Source organism: Polyodon spathula, chromosome 15, assembly GCF_017654505.1.
Source record: "Polyodon spathula isolate WHYD16114869_AA chromosome 15, ASM1765450v1, whole genome shotgun sequence".
In the NCBI taxonomy this organism is placed as follows: Eukaryota; Metazoa; Chordata; class Actinopteri; order Acipenseriformes; family Polyodontidae; genus Polyodon; species Polyodon spathula.
In genome coordinates, this window is record NC_054548.1 from 20,078,700 (window position 1) to 20,100,763 (window position 22,064).

The window sequence follows — 22,064 nt, forward strand, 5'->3', positions numbered from 1 at the left end:
AAATTTCATAGGTTTGCATATGACTATCATCTAAATAACAACTATTTTGTAACTTTTTTTTTTCTAGTCCTGATGATTATAATGATATTAATTATAAATAATTAATGTGGAACACCACAGGTATAGCAGCTTATGCTTTAGAATTCATTTGAATTTGCGTCCATCGTTTTTCAAGTGTAACCATCACTTCTACATTATGAACAGTGATTTTAGAGAGGGATTGACAGTCTTTTTTTAATGCCTCTTTATTCCCACTATAATATAATAGAGCTGTGAAAGATGTACGTATGCACAAGTGGTCAATACATATTTGTATCATGAATTACTTACATTAAATATTTGGAAACTGTATGTCAAACAACTGTATATATATATATATATATATATATATCTTATATATATATATTATATGATATCATATATATATTATATATAGATATATATATAGCTAGCCACGTGTTGGCGTTCGGGTCAGTAACCTCGACCCAACCACACATGGTACGCCAGCTGGACCACAAATGCCCCATACATACTGTGGTAACAAGGGGCAGGCAGCCAAATGGGGAACAAATGCATAAATACATATTGTTGCTATCGCAACAAGGGGCAGGCTGGTTTGATGTTAATCCTGGCTTGAAGGCAGCATACAGTCGAGAGTCCAGACACAGATTTGTGGGTACAAGCACAGAGCAAATTTATTTTAGTAGGCAAATGCTTCAGGCCATACATTGCCTAGTTCTACAGTTGCATTCTATAAAATACATGTCAGTCGAGCACTTGTATTATTTAGCCCGGTAAGCCCATGTTACTGCGTCCTCCTCACAACTAAGAGGTAATTCACGATAGAGCTATGGGCACAAGTTTTACATCACCTGAGTTTATATGAGCATCGTCACGTGGTTGAGACTTGGCTCAAGAAGTTGTTTTTTTTTGGCAGTTGTTTGTATACTAATGAACAAAAGGAAACTTTCTTGTTATTGTTTATGCATGATTGAGTCACAGACAGGTTGAGATCATACTGTATCTCTGTTTATACTCTACAGCTCTGAACAAAAGTTTTGCATCACCTAGAATTATAAGATTGGCACATCATTAAAATAAAAACTATATGAACATAATTTAGATCTTTTATTTAATATCATGTAATCAAAGAAACTACAAAATTATATTGCAAAATGTCTACCGGAAGCCATAATTGTAGTACAGTATTTCAAGTTAGATTTTGAAATGTCAAATCTTTAAATTTTGGTCAGTTTTTTGTTAAGCATATGGAAAAGCAGCATGTATTTCAATAAGTTAGCAAATACTGAGGGTATATAGGGTAATGCAATACTGTTGACCACAGCTGTACAACCTAGTAGGTGGCGCAAATTAATTATATAAGTTACTTAAAGGTACAGCTACCAATCCCTGTGCCAGGGAGTTCATCTTTAATTGACCGCTGCTGTGCATACTTTACACTGCTATTATCTGTTGTATAGTTGATTTCATCATTTGCTAAGTTCTCCCTTAAGTACCAAGTTGGTAAAACAAACATTTTGAACCTAAAGTGCCAAATGCTGCCATGAAACAGTATTTGGCAGCGACAGCATTTGGCACAACACCGGCCAATCAGAGGGCTGCCAGAGCTATTACAATATATGTTTAAAGAAGACAAAAATAAATCTTTAGCATAATATTTGTATGTTATTTTATAGGAAACCTACTTAAAAATACGTTTCTTTGTATTGTAATGAAGACTAACGACTAACTCGACTTTAGCCCTGCGCCCATAATACATGCATACATTTCTCAAATTCTCTATGTTTAATTACAAAAAACCCTCCCTTGCTCGCCTACCCCTCCCTTTCGGAATAATGGAGGTTGTTGGAATGACGTACTTACTGCATGAACAGCGACACTACCTTGGTCTCACAGAGAGCAGATAACAATGTTAATTGAGAAAATAATGTGTTTATTATGTTTATAAATTAGCTGTTTTAATACCGTTTTGTAGAAAATGTGTTATGGGTATCAAGGTTATCGCTGTTCGGATTTGAAGAGAGAATCAAACGGAAAAAAAACCACCCATCTATATTTAACTTTTGGCGCAGTTTATATTTTCTACAAATATGGAAATAGAAGAAGCATTTCAAGTGGTCGGAGGAATGGGAATTTATCAAATGTACCTTTGCTTTCTACTGACATTTTTATTAACGGTGAGTAAATCTAGTAGGAGGAGCACTGAGTCCTACGGTATTGATGCTGCTAAAATAAATCACTATATCATCCTGCTTAATAATACCAGCGGTCTGTCTGAGAAAACGACAGTTGCTAGAGTTAGCAGCTCCTAGTAGGTACTTGTTTACTGACAGTAGTGATGGCATATGTTAATTAAACTAATGGAAAGTTGTGTTAGTTTTAATCAAATTTGGGAATTAGACAATTATGAAGTTCTATACTTTAAAAAAAAAAAAAGTTGTTTACAATTTATATTTTAGTGTAGATTTAATTCCGATGTAATGCAAACAAAAGTTACATAATAGTTGATATCATGCAAATGTTTTTTAAATGTAAATGGCTTGTAGCAAAAGTCTTTATATAGTCGGAATGCCATCGAGATCCTTGAAAAACAGCTTTGTTATTAGTATTACAAGTCCATACAAGTGCTATTTTCATTGCAGTGTACAATAAACTAGAATCTGTTTATAGAGTACAATCGTGTGCAGGGACACGTATCTTTAGATCAGCTCATTCAATCTTTGTATAGCATTGTATCGTAATCTAGACCAATGTGATAATGTGTTTGGGCTTGTGTTTATAAATCTGGATGTATAATTTGCAGGTCATGATACAAGCAGCCAAGTTATTTACTTTGTGGTACCCCATACATTATTTACATTATTATATTTATTTAGGAGAATGTGATCATTTAAAGGTAAATAATAGCTTTTGAAATTAAATAAACTAATTCTAAAAAAAAAAAAAGAAAAAAAGACCTTGTCTGCAAGCTGCAGTAATCCTGAAATGTATTTGAATTAAACTATGCCCCAACACACCCACATCACTGAGGTACAGGCAGATCGTACAGAAATGAGATGACATGCAAAATGCTTGCATGATACCTATAAAATCCCCTATATCCCCAGGACCCCGATTGTGCTGATCCAGGCACATTCCCAAACCAATCCTTGCTTATACAGCATGTTAAACGTTTGATGTAATCTCATCAGAGTTAAAAGATGAAGCTGTTTGTTTTTGTTTGTTTTCTTGTTTTGCACATATGTATATGTTATGACAAAGTGTGAGTTGAAATCCTGCTTGTTTCTTTTGTGCACTTTATCACTTGTACAAATAACATGCAATACTTTTATTCAGTGGAAGTATTTGATGGTATTTGTACAAGTAATCAAGTGCAGAAAATACCTATACATTATAAGTAACACGTTAAAATAATGGCTGCAAATGCATATGAATTTCAATACAGTTTAATGTTATTGCATCAGAACATAAACAAAGTTTTGGTGTTATTTTGTAATGATTTCTGTAATCTTGAAGATAATGTAAAGAAAATGGCTGCAAATTCATAATGAATTCAAGTGAAACACCACAGGAATAACCCTAATGTATGGAATTCATATGAATTTGCGGCCATTGCTATACTAGGTGTAACCTTTTGATTTAGTGTTCCTGTCCCTGCCTAACTGGGCTGCCTGTTACTTTCAGTTCTATGTTTCTACTGAAGCCATTCTTATTGCCTTGGTGGGGTTGGCACCTCCCTTTGACTGGGATCTGGAGAGACAGTTCACCAACCAAAGCCTGACCCACAAATCAGCTGATGAAGATCAGATATTCAGACACTGGCTGCATGAAGCAAACCAAAGTGAAGTGCACAGACATGTGCACTTCAACGGGAGTTATACATCAATTACATCAGAGGTAAGGAATGCCTTAGTATGTGTTAGTAAACGGCTTTCAACAGCCGGCTTTTGATGAAACATTTTCAGGTTCTAGGCTTGTTGTTCCAGGATATAGTGATACTACTATGTTGTTGTTCTGTTAATGTTCACCAGATCTGTAAACTAAATTCAGTTGTTTGACAACAAGCCACACACACAGACTTAAAGCTGGTTCAGGCTTTTTTTTTTTTCAGAACAAGGTGACTGTCGACATAGAGCATGCATCCACACAAGACGGTATTGCAAATTTTAAAAACCTTATGCTGGCTCGCCATGCCCCAACAGCCAATAGAATTGAATCTGGCATTGGATCAGCAGCAGCCCCTACATCTGCAACAGTTCATGAAAGATTATCGTGGAACTTTACTTCGAATTGTTTTTTAAACCACACTTGCTCTTGTATGTACCTTTGTTTACTTTCCACGTGGCTTCTGATGTGAGAGCTGTCTTGAGGAGTGCAAGTAGACCATTGAACTCCTCTGCTCTGAAATGACAGTCAAACACTTGCTAAAGTTTTATTTAGGTTTTGCCACTCCATGATACATTGTTTCACTTTTCTTCTTTGTCTGCTTGCTTGTGTTGGGTTAATGTTTTTTTTTTTTTTTTTTTTTAACTAGTACTTTAGCTTCTCATAGCCACCACCTTCCTGTGCAGTCTGCAAATTGATCACATGTCTTTCCATCATTTCTGCATTAACTTTGCTGACTGGTCAGCTTTGGGCACACACTTCAGATGTGATGGACTTCTTTAGCTTTCGTGATATTGCTTGAATACCTTTGTGTAATATACCGTCTGTAATAATATTTGTTATTGTTTTGTTTATTTGAGTGAGTCTGGATTTATTATGTATACCATTAAACAGCATTTAATGGGGAAGTCTCATTTAAATTGTGTTTATCTTACCTGAATTCTGCTTTTCTAGTTAACTGGTCTTTTGTCTATCTTAGTATCCCACTCATGTTTGCATATGTACTGCCCCAAATGAATAACAATTCACACTGTGTCCAAGTGGTACTTGATCGGGGATGCAGCCTACAAAGTCTCCCTGGCAAGCTCCTTTTACTTTGGTGGCGTGCTGATGGGAGTACTCGCCTTTGGCCATCTCTCTGATCGTTATGGGAGAAAGAAAGTCTACCTCGCTGGTAAGTAGGCGTGTGTGTGCGTGTGTGTGTCATTTTTAGTAGACTACATCTGTTAAACATATACATGTATATAATATGTTTAACCGATCCAGCATTACTATAGTGAAATGATTACAGACAGAAAACAGAAGTCCATCTTGCAGGCTACACTGATTACACATGTTTTCTCAGGTTTGGCGCTTGATATCATGTTTGGAGTTACAAGTGGGCTTGCACCGTCATACCAGCTGTTTGCTGCCTCTCGCTTTCTGGTGGGCATTATGAATGGAGGAATGTCCTTGGTTGCCTTTGTTTTACTGAACGAGTATGTGGGCACTTCCTACTGGGCACTCACAGGTAAAGAAGAATGCTTAAATGTTTGCTTGTGCATACATGAGCTTACACAGTATAAGAAAAATTAATCATCACAAATGCAGGATTAGATGTGCTTTTGGTACATTTTTATGAACATTTAAACTCTTTGCAATGTCAGCGTTTAAACCGTGTCTACATACATACACACACACTCTTTATATTACATTCTGATACTGACAGCCCTGGTTAGTATTGTCTAAGCAAATAAACCCAAAATAAGCAAATAACGTTTTAACATTGCAAAGCCTTAACTACAAAATAATAATAATAATAAAAAAACAACTACACGTCAAAGTATAGTTATATTTATGGTTGTAATTAAAATTGCTAGTGAAGATTATACAATATACAAATTGAACACATTTTCAGATAGTATAACGTTTTTAGAAGAGGTGTGTTTCATAAAGGTTCATTTAACAACAACAAAACAGGAAACTTACATTTTTTTGTGGGTTTTTTTTATGTTATAAGTACATTAAAAAGGAGACGAACATCACCCACTGTACAGCATGACAGCAAGTTGTGCTTATAATTGAAAAAAAAAGTTGGAAATACTTTCACTTCTTCTAAAGGTAATTACCAGGGATACTATTGCACAATATTTTTGTTATTTTAAAGATAAGTGACTGATATTAAAAAGTGTTGTCAAAGTTTGCGGTCTTTGATAGTAGCGGTGGGATTTTTGAGATCTATTGTTGCTCGAGACGAGTACTTGAATCAAACGCCACTCTCCTCTACATACTGTACTAGTGTACATAAACCTCCCAAACATTGCCGGAAGTCCTATTTTAAATGCCAAATTAACACACAATCAATTTAATATAATGTTTGCCTTCTTGTGCAGTTAATTGTATATGGTCAAGTGTTACTAAGTAAAGTAAAGTATTCAAATTCATGTATCCACACAGCTTTACATAAAATTGTAAAGAGATGCCTGCTGTACATGTTTGAAGTGTGTCTCAGTGATCGTTAGTGCAGTAGTTTCAACATACAAATAACAGCTGTACGAAACATAAACGGCCGTTCGGTCCAAAAGCTCACAGAACAATTTTAAGTGAAAAAGCCTTCCACCTGTGGGAAGATTGGGGGATGGGGTCCACAAGAGTCTGTGGTAATTGCAACTTTTTCTCCCTTTTGAAAGTTTTGTGTGAACAGCAGCAGCATGATTTTCTTTAAATTTTTCCAGCCTTGCTGCTGTTGTTTTATGGGTCGGCACAGTATTGGGATAATCTGACATTGATTTCAAAACTGCTGCGTTCATGATTCACATACACTGTCCTCATAGGGGATAACGTGGTCACGCCCTGTTCAGCCAAATCTATAGTAAATGTTGTTATGGATGTTTTCTTTTTTTTGCCATCAGTGAGTCTATACACAATAATTCTGAATGTTTTCATTTCAAACTGTGAAACATTGAAGGTTTTTGTGGTACGGCGATTTTGTTTGGCATAATTGTATACATACCATGGTTTTCTCGTCCGTCTCTCAAAATACTTCCAAACGTGGCTTCCTTTGTTGAGATGCCATTTTAAATATAGAACAAACTCAGAAAAAACTCTTGTCGTCTTTTGTTTAGAGATGCCATTTTAAATGTAGAACCAACTCAGAAAAAACGCTGGTCATTAACGTTATTTAACCCCACCATGGAATTGATACCATAACACACCTGCTACAGGCATAAACACACAGCCAGACTGACAGAGAATACAACCCGCCCCAGTGTCAATCTTTCTGTTGCACCAATTAGAAAAGCTACTTGGGGGCAATTGTCAAACCCCTTCGTTTTTATAATAACACCCTTACTGTGGCACTGTGGCAGTCTGATACGCGATGGACTAATGATGAGAAAATAATAAAATTAATGCTTACAAAAATATGCATGTGGTGACATTTGTCACGTGACCGGTTATACATCGAACATATTATTAAACGTTTTACCAGTTCTTTAGAGTTTATATGTTTAAAATTCCCATCCCTATGCAGGATGTTCCTCAAAACCATTTCAGCATCACAAACACATGTAGTATAAGTAAGATAAGCACATGTGATTGCATGGTATACACAACAATTTTAATAGTTAAAGAGATTGTAAGTGTAAATGAAAATCTGTTAGAAATCCACGTATTGTAGGCTTCAGTTTAGTCTTTTCAATATTTCCTCACAACTAACCATGCTGTAGTACATGAATGCAAGGATATTAAGATATTGGCCACTACCTGTATGTGCCCAACTCAGACATGTGGATATTTATGTCCAGGTCACCGTGATGCGATTAAAGCAAGGGTGCAATAACCAATATATGAAACCAAAAGATTAACAGAATTTTCAAAGAAAACACTATATCCAAGTATAAGCCCTATATAGTGCAAGTCATTTCCTTGTCAAGTTTTATTTGCTTTTATGTGCCTTTTGGTTAAAAATAAACCTCTTTACAGAGACTTATTTTATGTTCTTTGCAGGATCTTTGGGCAGCTTGTTTTTCGCTGCAGGAATCTCTGTGTATGCAGTGATGGGTTATTTCATTCACTCCTGGAGAATGCTGGCTCTTGTCACTAATTTGCAAGGGGTGCTTTTATTTGTGCTGTCAGTGTAAGTGTACAATCTTGCGTCTCAGTCTGAATTAAAGTCAACCAATGAGGAATTTAAATCCTGTTTAATTTAAAGCCTGTAAAATAGCATTATTATTGCACATGGCATCTGAGAGAAGAGAGCACTACTAAGTCATTAATCCAGACCAAGGGTAAAATGTAAGATATGTCTAAACACTGCCTAGAAGTACATCAGTAAGAAATACTACATAGAACAAATGTTCCTACATCCACTAAGGACAAAGTGTTGCAGGGGAACAGGTTAATGGTTACACTGTGGTGTACAAGATCTACTTGGAGAGTAGACATGATTCTGAGAGCAATATTGAGGTTGCTTAAAAAGGTGTGATTACTGAACCAGAAAATTAAACAAAACAAAAAAAAGAGCATTAGCTACATTCATTTCACACCCATTAAGTTGCTCTTTAAGTGAGCACTGATGCTCAAAGCATTGAAGTTTTCTTTATTTTAAGGTTTCCATGTAGGGCAAGGATAATGGCAAACTTATTCCACTCTTGGGGACCTAGTGTAACCCAGGTTCAAACCCACCAGGAGCAAAAGGCTAGTGAATTACTTTTTAAAGAATACGTAGATAAATACATAAAGTCTCGCTTTGACAGTCAAGTTTAAAAATCTTTCTATGGAAATTTTATTTATTTATTTATTTATTTATTTATTGATTAATTTTTAGTGTGACTCAGACAGTGAACATTTCACAATCTGGTGTTGTTTTTGCCATGGGTATACAGTCCAGTATGGTTTTGCATTCCTAGGTTTATCCCTGAATCGCCACGCTGGCTATATGCACAAGGGCGCCTTAGTGAGGCTGAAGATGTCCTTTACCTCATTGCGAAGAGAAACCAAAAACAGAAATGCACACTGTCCTTAAAACCCCCGCTGGACAGACGAGATAGGCAGACAGCGGGTGTCCTGGACCTGTTCTCCCACAGGATTCTTCTGAAGCGCACACTTGTTATGATGTATTCATGGTAGGTACTGGAGATGAAGCAGCCAGTGTGGCAGCGTAACACTGTACTGGGAATTCACTTTATAACAAGTTTGTTCAAGTAAATAGAGCTAAATAAATTAAACAAAGATTCCTGGGATTACAAACTTCATTTTTAATTTGAACTGCTTAATCATAGAATCTTAGTAAAACTTTATATGCTTTTTTGAGATCGACGAAAACTGTCTGCAGGACAAACATGTGTCTGTTGTACTTGAGACAGTTAAAATAGCCTTGCCCCTATGTTTCAAACAGCACAGAGAAATCTGTCAATTAAATGAACTACTTTCAGGAAAAATGAAGTCTCAAACTCATATTGGAACGTGAAAGCTCACAACTTTTTCCAAAACACAAAATAGAAATAAAGAAATGAAAATACATGTATCATTGTGGCAAAGTGGTAATTAGTAGAGTAGGTGAGCTGCAGGTGCAGTAAACCAATGAAACAAACAAGACAAAGTATGGGTGAAATGGTTTGATTTTATTTATAATACAATTGTCTATTGACCAAGCAGAAAATAACAAGGAGTTTGCAATACACAACCATGTGTATTGCATTGTAATGAAAAGGGGTTGCAGTCCCATAAATAATAAGCACAGTACTAAACACACAAATAGACACACACACAATCACCAGTCCAAAGTGAGTGCTCTTAGTGTATGTGGTGAAGTATAATATAATACGTGCTACAACTGGTGAACAAATGGTCAGATGTTGTCTAGGTGTTAGTGCTGGCCGTGGGCGACAGCTCTGGATCGTATTAGCCGCCTGGTCTACTTGAACAAATAAGAATGAACAACGATTTAGACAGACAGACAAAACAAACAAAACACTCACGCTTCTCTCTATAAATACACAGGTCCTTCGGTTTCAGTGTAACCATAATAAGGAACAGATCACATTACTACGTGCCCTATTTATACCGTCAACCATGACCCCTTGGTTAACTAGCACATCCGCTCTTCCAATCCGCGGATGCCACGCTGTTAACCTGTTAACTTCCATTAAATTGTCGGGCCAACTAGCCCAAGGTACTCTGTTCCCTTTACACATCGCCCTCACAGCTCGGGGGAGGGGAGGGGGGGGGTGTAACACCAGGAATCATTCAATCTTTGTCACAATCATCTACTGATCTTCCTAAACGTACAGGTTACAAGTTATACTATCACGCTAACACTATTTGGTAATGCACTTCACACTCAGTTTTTCATGCCTCTTCATCATGTTTCTTTGTCTGTCAGGTTTGTGTGCAGTCTTGTGTACTATGGCCTTACACTTAACGTAGGGAACATGGGTGGGAATCTGTACGTCAATCTGGCTCTGTCCGGGATTGCAGAGCTGCCTTCTTATCCAATATGCATCTATTTAATTGGTCGGAAATGGTGAGTGAATTTGTAAACCTTGACTCTTGTGTGACTCGACTGGGGAAATGTGGTAGTAAATATAATAAACTGTTGATGACTATTGAATACAATTGTGACAGTACAGACCAGTAACGTCTAGTAGAGGAACTTACCAGAAAGATTACAAAGTGTTCAAACTGATATGAAACACCGGAGAGGTGTCTTGTTGCTACTATATGTGAATACTGTATGCCTCTTTTGCATAATTTCAGTGAGCACAAGTGTAGGTAAACCAGCCATTTACTCCTAGCATTAGATTAGAGACTTGATCCATCTGTATTGCAATAGTGCATGGTTAATCATTAGAATACAGTGTGAGCTGAGAAGAGCATAAACAAAGGACGCTACTGTTGTTCATTAACATGCAGTGTTTCACACATGTATAATACAGTTTATAATGAGCAATACCTCTATGGAAGATCGTGTTTCAGAATACAGTGCTGTAAATCATGGGGAAATAATCACATTTTACAGCCTGTGACTTAAACACACAACATTGTGGAGAAGCATGACAGTTAAAAAAAAAAATAATAATCTTATTTGAAAATTGGCATTTTCGCAGTATTCAGGATTTAGCAGGATTCAATTCATTCATTTTCAGAAGCAGTTAACTTTTTAAATGTGTGTATCCTGAAACTGTATTTGTTAGAGGAAATTGGTTTGGTAATGCTTTCTATCAGTGACTACAATTAAATGCCTTTAAAGTTGTTTATTACAGGACCCACTTAATGAAATATGTAATCTAAGCAGTGAGACCGTTCGAGAATTAAATGTCTAATTTTTATATAATAAAATGACCTTTTAGTCAGTACAATGAATGTCACTGTTAATGTCTTATCACTAACCCTAACCATAACACTAACGCTAGAGTTTAAGGGTTAGATAGTGTGACGCTCAACATTGTTAATTTCAAATACACCGGTGTGGGTTATGAATTCAAATATTGGAATGACATTGGTACATGGTTTAAAGCTTTCAAGAAAAGTAAATACTCATAGATGCAATCTGTAGGTTTTAAGTATTTGTTGCTTTGTGTTTTAATGTAGGTCTGGACGCAGAAGGACATTGTCAGGATTTCTATTCTCGGGAGGTATAGCCTGCCTCATTATCATGTTCCTGCCAGAGAAACAAGGTTAGAATGTCAACAGCATATACCCATGCCGGGCCTGTATACAGTGCAGTTATAATCAGTAGTTACCTGTTTGTTGACAAGGTATGTGTTGAAAGACTAGAAACTACCTGTCATTTGTGAGATTATTTGGTATTCTCTGTAGTCATATTTGTAACATTGTCATGGAATTAAAAGCTGTTTCTTGTACCAGTCTGTATGTGAACAATTATTACAATACTTTTTTCTTTCTTATAGAAACAGGTGTGTTTGCATATGTAAATAGCAGGTCACTGTCTTTGCTGGGGAAGATGACAGTCAGCGCAGCCTTTAATATTGTCTATATCTACTCTTCAGAGCTCTATCCCACTGTAGTCAGGTAAAGGCAAGTTAATACTCACACGTGAGTTGTTCAATTGATTTCATTTTTAGTTTACCGTATCATTCGTTGTCTGTTTGCATGCCACTGTTTCACATGGTAGGCAATACACTCTGGGGTCTACCTGCATATTTCTGAATCTTTAACTTTTAATTGGAGAGCTTTTAAGGCGTGCTGATCAAAAGATGCATTTTCTGATACTTCTCAAAAAAAATAAAATAAATAAATAAACATTTTTAAATATAGAAACATATTTTATATACAGTAGAACCTCATTTATCTGCACCCTGTTCATCCTCGACTTCCGTGTCTCCCGGACAAGTTTTATCTCTGAAATGCAGTACGTTGTTTCCAGTGTAGTCTTAATGCCCGCGGTGGAAACACACACACACACACATAGAGACGCATGTGTCAGTCTAACCTGCGGAGGCGACGCCAAGACAGCAGCGCTACAGATGTGAGGATTCATGTCTTGGTATGAACAGCAGAAGGATTCTGTAAAATTAATTTCAGTTACATAGTGAAGCTCAGCAAACATTTTGCCTCGCTGAAACTAGAAACTATGATGGACTTTGTCAAGGTTCAGTATAACGACTTGCAACAGTCAGTTGTTTAAAAAAGCTTATTAATATTAATGCGTAGAATAAATTTTCGATAATATCTTATGACATTTCTAGCTGCTAGCCACATGACTGAGTCTACAGGAAAATAGTGCGCTCCGATGGGCTGAGTAGCTTATTCCCGTCATAAAATGCCTTATGATCTTGTAGCTTTATAGTATTTTTTTTTCTTAGTATTTTTTTTCAGAGTAAACTCATTAAAAAAAAAAAAAAAAAAATCTCTTCTGTTTTTAATATATTGTATTGCGTACATCTCCAGCTAATTTGGTTTACATTGCTAGTTTCTGTATTTGATTCATGCATTCTAGTCACACGCACTGACACCTCATTTATCCGTGGATTTCACACATTCGTTGATATATGTCCCCCCCCAAACAAGCTAATAAACGGAGTTCCACTGTATTTAAAAATCATAATTTTAATTTAGAAAAGTATTTTATATGTAGTCGAGATTATAGGGGTAGAGGTATCTTAACTAAACATACGTTGATAAGAAATATCAAATAAATATGAGGGGCACAGTGTTGCAGGAGAACAGATTAATGGTAACACTGAGTTTTAAAAAGTCACCAGGATTTGATGACTGAAAAACAAAATAATACAATGGGGAGCAATACAAACAGCAATACAGTATTTAACATAACAAACTGCTCTTTAGTTATCCATGCGTAACTGACAAATAAAATTCCTTTTCTTTTATTGTTTCACATGAACCATATTTCCATTTTACAGGAACATTGGGATGGGCATGTGCTCTGTGGCAGCTAGAATAGGGGGCATCATCACAGCCTTCATCCCTTCTCTGGTCAGTAGTCAGTATTTGCATCACTGCTCTCTGTGTACTCTCTCTCTCTTTATAGTCCGCAAAGACATACACATTTTTTTTTTTTTTTGCATACTTCCAAAAATAAATGTATTCTTCGTGTGCGATGAACAGTGTGTGCTGTTTTTTTATAATCTTTTCCCAATGTCCTTTATTTCACAATGTGGGCTGAATTGATAAGATAGATTGAGTCATGCCTCCCCTGTTCTTCTTTATTCCAGGTTAAATGATGTTCTTTTAGCCTTTCTTCGTAGCTCACTCATTTAAGCCTAGGATTAGTCTGGTTGTTGTTCTTTGGACTCTTTCCAGTGCCACAGTATCCCTTTGGTGCTCTGGAGATAAGAATAGGACACATTGTTTTGCACATGGTCTCACCAGTGCATTATACAACCTCATCATAACTTCCTTAGATTTGTACCCTACACTTTTGGCTATATACCCAGGCATTCTGTTTCCCTTTTTGATTGCTTTCACACACTGTGGTTGCTGACAGTGATAAGACTATTACAACACCAGAGTCTTTATCTTGATGTGCCTGGTCCAGTATGCTTTTAATGATGTCAGCATTCGTGGTATATAGTGGATACTGAATGATCGTTCATGGTATATTTTTTTTATTCATTTTAAGGGAAATAAAAACTGTATACCATGAATGCTCATCCAGTATTTGTTTTGTGAATAGGGCTCATTGTACCAAGTTAATGGTTCAAATTGAGAACACTAACCCTCAAGGTTTCTGAATATGGCCATAAGAGTCCTTCGGAAGTGTTAAAATGCTGTATTTTCTAGGAAAGCTGCTTCATATAATGCATGACGGTATGGACAGGTGTTAAAATACAATTTAGTGAAGTGTCTTTTTCTTTAACTTTTCTTTCTAGAAATCAGTCCAGTGGGCCTTACCTTTTATTGTGTTTGGTGTTGCTGGCTTATCAGCGGGAGTTCTGAACCTCTTGTTACCAGAAACCCTCAACACGCCCCTGCCGGAGACCATTTCTGACTTGCATGCTGTGTCGTATCGGAGACTCGGAGACGAAGGGTTGCCATTGCAGGCATTCAGCAACGGATTGGTAATAGAATACATACAGTGGCTCTCAAAGTATTCACCCCCTTGGACTTTTCAATAAGCTCTGGTGCAACCAGTTTTAGAAGTCACATAATTAGTTGAATGGAGTCCACCTGTGTGCAATTAAGGTGTTTCACATGATTTCAGGTTAAATACACCTGTCTCTGGGAGGTCCCACAGTTGGTTAGTACATTTCCTAACAAAAACTACATCATGAAGACGAAGGAACATTCAAAGCAAATCCGGAACAAGGTTCTTCAAAAGCATCAATCAGTGGTAGGATATAAGAACATTTCCAAGGCATTGACTATCCGCCAGAGCACAGTAAAGTCCATTATTGAGAATTGGAGCGAATATGGCACAACTGTGAATCTATCTAGAACAGGCCGTCCTCAAAAACTCTTCGGGCGAGAAAGGCACTAGTCAGGGAGGCCACCAAAAGGCCTATGGCAACTCTAAAGGAGTTACAGTGTTCCTTGGCTGAGCTGGGAGACACTGTGCATACGGCAGCAATAGCCCGGGTGCTTCAAAAAACTGGCCTTTATGGGAGAGTGGCAAAAAGAAAGCCAAAAACACATCAAATCTTAGCTAGAGTTTGCCAGAAGGCATGTGGGAGACTATTTGAGACCAAGTGGAAGAAGATTCTATGGTCTGATGAGACCAGAATAGAGCTTTTTGGCATCAATGCTAAGAGCTATGTTTGGCACAAGCCTAACACCGCACATCATCGTGAGAACACAATCTTTACCGTGAAGCATGGTGGTGGCAGCATTATGCTATGGGGATGCTTCTCTGCATCAGGGCCTGGAAAGCTTGTGAAGATAGAGGGAAAAATGGAGGCAGCAAAGTACAGAGAAATCCTGGAGGAAAACCTGCTGAAGTCTGCAAGAGACCTGGGACTTGGGAGAAGATTCATCTTCCAGCAGGACAATGACCTCAAACATACAGCCAGAGCCACACTGGAGTGGCTTAAAAACAAAAAGGTCAATGTCCTGGAGTGGCCCAGTCAAAGCCCGGACTTCAATCCAATTGAGAATATGAGGAAAGAGTTGAAAATTGCTGTTCACCAAAGGTCCCCATTCAACTTGACGGAGCTTGAGGAATTTTGCAAAGAAGAATGGGCAAAAATTGCAGTGTCCACATGTGCAAAGCTGGAAGAGACTTATCCAAATAGATTCATAGCTGTAATTGCTGCCAAAGGTGTCTCTGCCAAATATTGACTCAAGGGGGTGAATACTTATGCAATCAATTATTTTCTGTTTTATATTTGTAATTAATTTAGAACAATTTGTAGATTTTATTTTTCACTTTGACATTATGGACTTTGTTTGTGTTGATCAGTGGCAGAAACTCCTAATTAAATCCATTTTGATTCCATGTTGTAACAAAATAAAATGTGGAAAAGTCCAAGGGGGGTGAATATTTTGAGAGCCACTGTATCTTCATATAATGTATACATTCATTTAAAAAACAATTTACTATAGTGTAACAAGGTGTCTTAATGCTGGTGTTATGAACATCACTAAAAACTATTGAATACCTCGTAAACAGGGCACTGTTAAATTAGTCTTACCCCAGAGTGTCCCAGCCAATGTAAATAAGTGAATAGGGCCTAGTGAGTTTAAACTACTGTGGTAGAGAACTGCAGTGCCTCGATCTAGAAATACTTGCTTCAAAAAATATTGACCGTAATTGTAACTCTTCTTCTAAATGTGTTGAGCACAGGTTATAAATCCTTTCTCTTATAATATAATATAAACTCCTCTGTCCCTGCCGTTTTCAGAAATGATAAAACGCAGACACACACACTCCAGTTGCTACAGGTTTCCAGTATGAGGGGATTGTTCTTAGTGTTGCCACATAGTTAGTTCTGGTGCTCCAGATTAACTCATGCTTTAGACTGACAAACACACCCTACTGATCCTTATGCAAGATTGGATTGCTGCAGTGTACTAAAGTCCCCCTCTGTCCCAGCCCCTGCTTTTGTATTGATTTAAATAGTCAGTTTAGCAACAAAACAAATGCATCCAACAACCGACACCAGCTCCTAAGATTTAATTCCGATTTTTGGGGTGTTTTTTTTGCATTTTACCTATTTATCTGGGAGTTTTGAATGTAATTTAATCTGTAATTTTCAGAGAACATCTTGTTCCTGTTGAAGGAGTTTAATTATTTTTAACTTGTGCAGAATTTGTGAGGAAACATAACACCATTACTTACTTACTGTCCCCATACTCTTTACTGGCACTGATCAAGTATTTGTGTGGTTTGTTTTCAGATAACAGAAAGCCCTGGAGAGACTGACGAGGAAGAATACTTGGACGTGAACGAACAAACTCAAATGATCTTGTGAGCAATTTAACTGGAATTCTACACTAATTCAGAATGAGTTTGCAGCACAATAAGCACTACAGCTTAAATACAGCCCTTATCCAATTTCCTCTTTAGAATTTGACAGCACAGAAAGAACAACTCCTGCTTCCATGAGCTGCAATGACTTTGGTTTAAAACAATATTAAACTGTCTATCTTTAAACTGTGGTATAAAAAGTAAACTGCTGTATAGAAAGACTATTGAACTGGTATCGATCTGGTATGTGTAAAACAACAATGTAAAAGCTATCAAATACATCTGTCTGGATAATTTAATTTGTTTATTTTTTAGATTGCTAATAGACTGCTCATATCAGCGTTAATCGACGTAGTTTTTATCGCAAACCTATATTGTAAAAAAAAACTTCTAGCACAAAATCTAGACTGTAGCACATATGTTATTCTGCACTGTGTGGTTCTTCAGTGCTTGAAGTTTCTGCACCAGACAAACTTGAATGTGTCTTTGTGCAATTTATTTAGAGATCATGCGCTTTACAAATATTGACTTAAGGCTCATTTTAATAATTGCAAGTGGGTATTGTATAAATATATAAAAGTATATATTAACTAAGCTGCATTTCCATATACACTGCTCTCACACCTCAAATTGGCATTCTGGTGATTTCTTTCCAAATTTCCTCTTTGGGATATGCTGAATGTTCTATTGAGCTGCCGTTTAGACTTGATTTAAGCAGAGGCTTTAATTATATACAGTGATAGCCAAAGTATCTACACCCTCAATTAATTTCTGAATTATTCCTGTGAATAACATGCAATGAATGTTGACTTTGATCAAATGTTTTGATGTACTGAAGTAGAAACATGAAGGCATTTGTTTGTGGATAACCCAGACTAGGGATGGGTCAGTATACCAATTTTTTTTGTTTACCGCAGTTTAGGTACATTACGGTATTAATACCGTTCCTTTTATTCTACACCGCAATTATCGTAATTCCTTTATACAATGGTTAACACGTTTTTCATCTGCAAACACACTTCTTCTAAATCAAGCGACCGTACTTGCAGCCTTAGCAAAGTGTCTGAAGCAGATCTTTTTGTGAACTGATACTGTATTTTGATAATGGTTTTGAAGGAAACTGTCAGTGACACAGAATACACGCGTCAATGGCTGTGTTCTGTTACCCAGAGCTTGCTGCTCTTGGCTGCTGTCTTTCTGACGTAACGTTTTCTCACGCAACTTTAAGAGAAACACCTTCTCCAAACGTTCCTGCATAGTACACATTTTCAGCATGCTATATTTACATTTGTCTGGATTATCAACAGTTAGTTTCATGTAATTGATCAACATTAACTTTATTGTAAAATTATACATCACTGTACACATACAAACTCCACATGTGTAATAATCATTGGAAGTTTACTTGTGCAATGTCATGACGTGTACCTATAAATCCAATAACACGTTTTAGTATTACAATATTTTTTTTTTGCTATTCAGTTTTTATTTATCTGGTTGAAAAAAATAAACAACTCATCTCTGTTCTTAAATAATAACCTGTGTTACATGTTTGTGTTTTAAGCAATAAGACCGATCATTTCTTAAATCTATTTACCATCAGCTAAACAAAGTATTTATTTATTTATTTATTTATATAATTTTATACGTTAAAATGTTTTAACAAACTACAGCACCACACCATTTTGAGTAAACACTAGATCTTAATACTGTTGTAGTATAACATTGAGCATGTACAACTTTCGTTTTTTTTTTCTGATGGTCTTTATAGAAAAGAAACGTACCAAGTTATTTGGCATAGTAAAATACTAAATACCAAATGTTTAAATCATTCCATGAAAGTGTGATTTTTGTTTTTATTTTTGTGAGTTACAGTAAATTAAGTGATTTACATTCTTTCTTCATTTAAGCCTTTATTTTATAACTTGCATGATGTACTGTATACCGTGATATTAAGGCTACCACAGTGGGTTTTTTTGTATTTTTTTAACGGTTATCATACCATGCAAGTTTGTGTACCATCCCGTCCCTAACCTATCTATCAGGGTGCACATTATTGGAAGCATGCTGTTGCTGCCTCTAATGCAGTTTCAGATACATTGTCAGGGTAGTGTATGGGGCAATAATACATCAAGTAAAATGTATTCTAAGGGTCAAAAAAATACTGAATCATATTTTGAGTTATTGTAAGAACAAACTCATACTCTGATGGAAAATACATTTTTGTACTGTATATGTGTTTATCTTTTTTTAATATAATTTTACTACTAAGGTAATGTAATTCATAAGCAATCCCTGGAAGAAGGCCTAGGCAAACTAGGTAGCTGTCTAGGGCTGCAAAAAACAAACAAAAAATGAAAGCAAGGACTCTGCATTATGTGCAAAGCACCGCTCCCGTGACGTTTAGCACCACAGTAACTGGCATCACACTAAAGAATTCTATCCAAACACACTCTTTCGCATATTTTAATCGGATGTTAGTTTTACTGAAGTGATATGAATTGAGAACCTATATTTAAACATTTAAAAAAAGCAACCGTAAAAGTCACAATATGCTCCAGTACATTGAATTGTACTTAAAGAGGCATCATTACCTTTTTAAAGTTCCAAAATAAGGTTGTGGAAGCGTTATTATATGTTGTATGTTGACAGCTACATGCTGTCACTGGAAACTTCTTTATTTGTAATTCTGCATTCTGTCATCTAATTGATGTGCGCTCCAGATCCCTGTTTCTCACGTCTTGGCAAAAAACTTAGGTTTTAAATATCTTTGGATCTAAGGCAGCTAGGAGTAACCATATATTTGTTCAGTACAGTTTTGTGCTGTTCTGCATATTGATATAAGGTGTTGATTCATGTTCGTTTTTACAGAATATATTAACCTGTATTTGTGTTGACATTTCCATGTGCCTCTATTGCTTATGTCTAATTTCTGATTAATGTGCCTTTTGCTTTTCTGAAGAGTGAGAAAACAGAGTAAAAAAGCATGGAAAATGCAATCAAGTTGCATACGATGAATGTGCATTCCCTTCAGTGCATTAAACATCTTTCTCGTATTCGCTGTGTTTATTGGTCATGCCATAACATTTTTTAGCCATAACCGATTCTGTGTAGTAACAAGACATGTTGTTAATAAAAGCCATGCATGAAACTGAGGCATTTATTTTTGTTAATAAAAATACAACTTTGTACAGTAGTAAACCCAGTTTAATAGTGCAAAAAAATAAGAAAAGTAAGACACAAGTAAGTTTTACATGATCCAGCTGGTAATACTTTCCTGGGATAGTTCTTGTAATATGGGCAAGTAGACAATCAGGTAATGTACATAAGAAAGGGACCAGTCAACCTAACACCTCCTTTTAGCTGTACATATGCAATCACTCAAACTTGCCTATAATGCAGCCAGAATCCAGTTTGAAAAACAAACAGCGTTGACCTACTGAAGTGGTAAGTACTGCAAAATACAAACATGTTACAAAAAAAAAAACATTAACATTTTTTTTAAACTTGACAGAAGTATCATACTCGGCGATGGGAATACGTTATCAGAAAATTGTCAGCAATATTAAAAAAGGCCAAGATAAATATCCAACAAATTGCAAAGGAGACAAAAGACAGCACAGCAGTAAAACAGATGTGTCAGACGCAAATCTGCAGATGATGAGATTTTGATGAAGCACTCTATAAGAAAGCAAAGCAACTACCAACAAATGTGTCCAGACAGAGGTGAGGCAGATTTTAGTGCGTGTTTTCAAGCCAACAAACTCTTAAGTGACTGAGCAAGTTGCACAAATGCATTTTGTTTAAAATAAAGTAAAAACAAGCACTATGTTAATTCCTGGATGTTTTGCTACAATTACAATTTGAATAGGAAGTTACATGTTGCATTTTCCCATGTATGCTACGATTTTGAAGCCTTTCAAACCATAACGATACAAGTGCTGTCTTTGTAATTCCATCCTTGTTACCCATTTACATGATCTTAAAACTGTTAACAGGTTCATTAGGGGATTCAGTGAGTCCGAGAACAAACTTAGAAACATTTCCACTATTTGGGAGTCAATGATATTGAATGTGTCACATTGTATTAATGTGCCAAATGCTGATGGCTTCCTGTGCATTGAGTCTCTGACAACAGTCTTTAGTAACCCAATTGTTTAGTTCAGTGTAAGCTTTAAAATTCATATAATTTTTCATGTTTTAAGATCAAAATGGTTATAAGAACATCTAAGATATACAACAATGAAAAAACAGTAAATATATATATTTTTTATAACACGGTATTATCCAATTGGGTATATTAACATTAATAACACTATAACATCATTATAATGTAAGTATTTCTTCAGGCTTAAGAGTTTCCCAGTGAACCATAACCTCCAAAAGAGTTTTATTTTATTATCATTATTTCAATAAGACAGGCCACGTAACTCTATAACACATAGACATTAGACTTGGCCAAGAGACCAAGGTGTTTTTTTTTTCTTTTTCTTTTTTCTTAAGTGTATGACAAGTTTGATGACAGTATTCATCATGCAGCTGTATGCATGCAGGAATATAGGACCCAAGTGGAAAAACAAGACCACAAGAATACCCTATAATGTCACTTTTTGAAGACAGGACTATAAAAGAAGTGAATGGAAATCATGTGGTTGCAACATGTGTTGATTTTGCATTATTTCGGTGGTATGGATACAGTATAAGATGTAAAGGTCCAAGTACTCTTCAACAGGGCCCCTGACTTGAAAGTGTATGCATTACAAAATGGCACAATGCATTTTTTACTTCACATTATGCATGTGATAAAAATGTTTGAAAGCTTTGCAATTCAAAGAGAAAGAAATATAAAGTGTGTTTAAAGATATGTAATTCGTGTGCAAGTAGGACTTTAAATGTAATGCTGAGGAAACAACCTACTGTACACTCTCTATGTCTAAATAAAGAAGTATTTCTGCTTGGGGAAAAAGTGCCAGTTCAGATAAGCTAAAACAGAATACCCACAAAAGACATTGGTAGCTCAATTAATAGGCCATGCAAAAGAGCAAATGTTAAGTGGAAATGGTTGGAAGCAGTCTGCACATGCATTTACCACACAATCTTGTACAGACATTTAATTCTCTGTTTTGATTTGAAAATTAAACAAAGTTCTTCAGATTGATTGCAGTTTTGTTGGAAGTGCATTTTCGCTTGGATGTTGAATCAGCAGTGTTAGCAGCAGAGGTCCCCAGGCAGTGTGTTATGTAGTTCTGTTTTTATATCTGTTTCACTCAGTCTGTGAGACCTTGGAAAA

The 22,064-nt window shown here is 36.2% G+C and overlaps 1 protein-coding gene across 1 annotated transcript; it reads left to right on the plus strand.

The window, feature by feature from the left end:
* The first annotated feature begins 1,864 nt into the window (after positions 1 to 1,864).
* Positions 1,865 to 18,174, plus strand: LOC121327473 (solute carrier family 22 member 15-like). Its single transcript, XM_041271542.1, has 12 exons — positions 1,865 to 2,198; positions 3,706 to 3,918; positions 4,948 to 5,080; positions 5,252 to 5,416; positions 7,894 to 8,023; positions 8,796 to 9,011; positions 10,271 to 10,411; positions 11,479 to 11,564; positions 11,799 to 11,919; positions 13,272 to 13,344; positions 14,241 to 14,429; positions 16,704 to 18,174. The coding sequence occupies exons 1-12, from the start codon at positions 2,112 to 2,114 to the stop codon at positions 16,776 to 16,778; spliced, it is 1,629 nt and encodes a 542-aa protein (XP_041127476.1). The 5' UTR covers positions 1,865 to 2,111; the 3' UTR covers positions 16,779 to 18,174.
* Positions 18,175 to 22,064: the final 3,890 nt, after the last annotated feature.

Bases quoted from the DNA above. Each gene is read 5' to 3' on its own strand.
- LOC121327473 (XM_041271542.1), top strand. From the start codon at position 2,112: ATGGAAATAGAAGAAGCATTTCAAGTGGTCGGAGGAATGGGAATTTAT. The intron at 3,919-4,947 runs GTAAGGAATGCC...ACTGTGTCCAAG, and splicing joins ATACATCAATTACATCAGAG to TGGTACTTGATCGGGGATGC. The intron at 9,012-10,270 runs GTAGGTACTGGA...TTTGTCTGTCAG, and splicing joins CTTGTTATGATGTATTCATG to GTTTGTGTGCAGTCTTGTGT.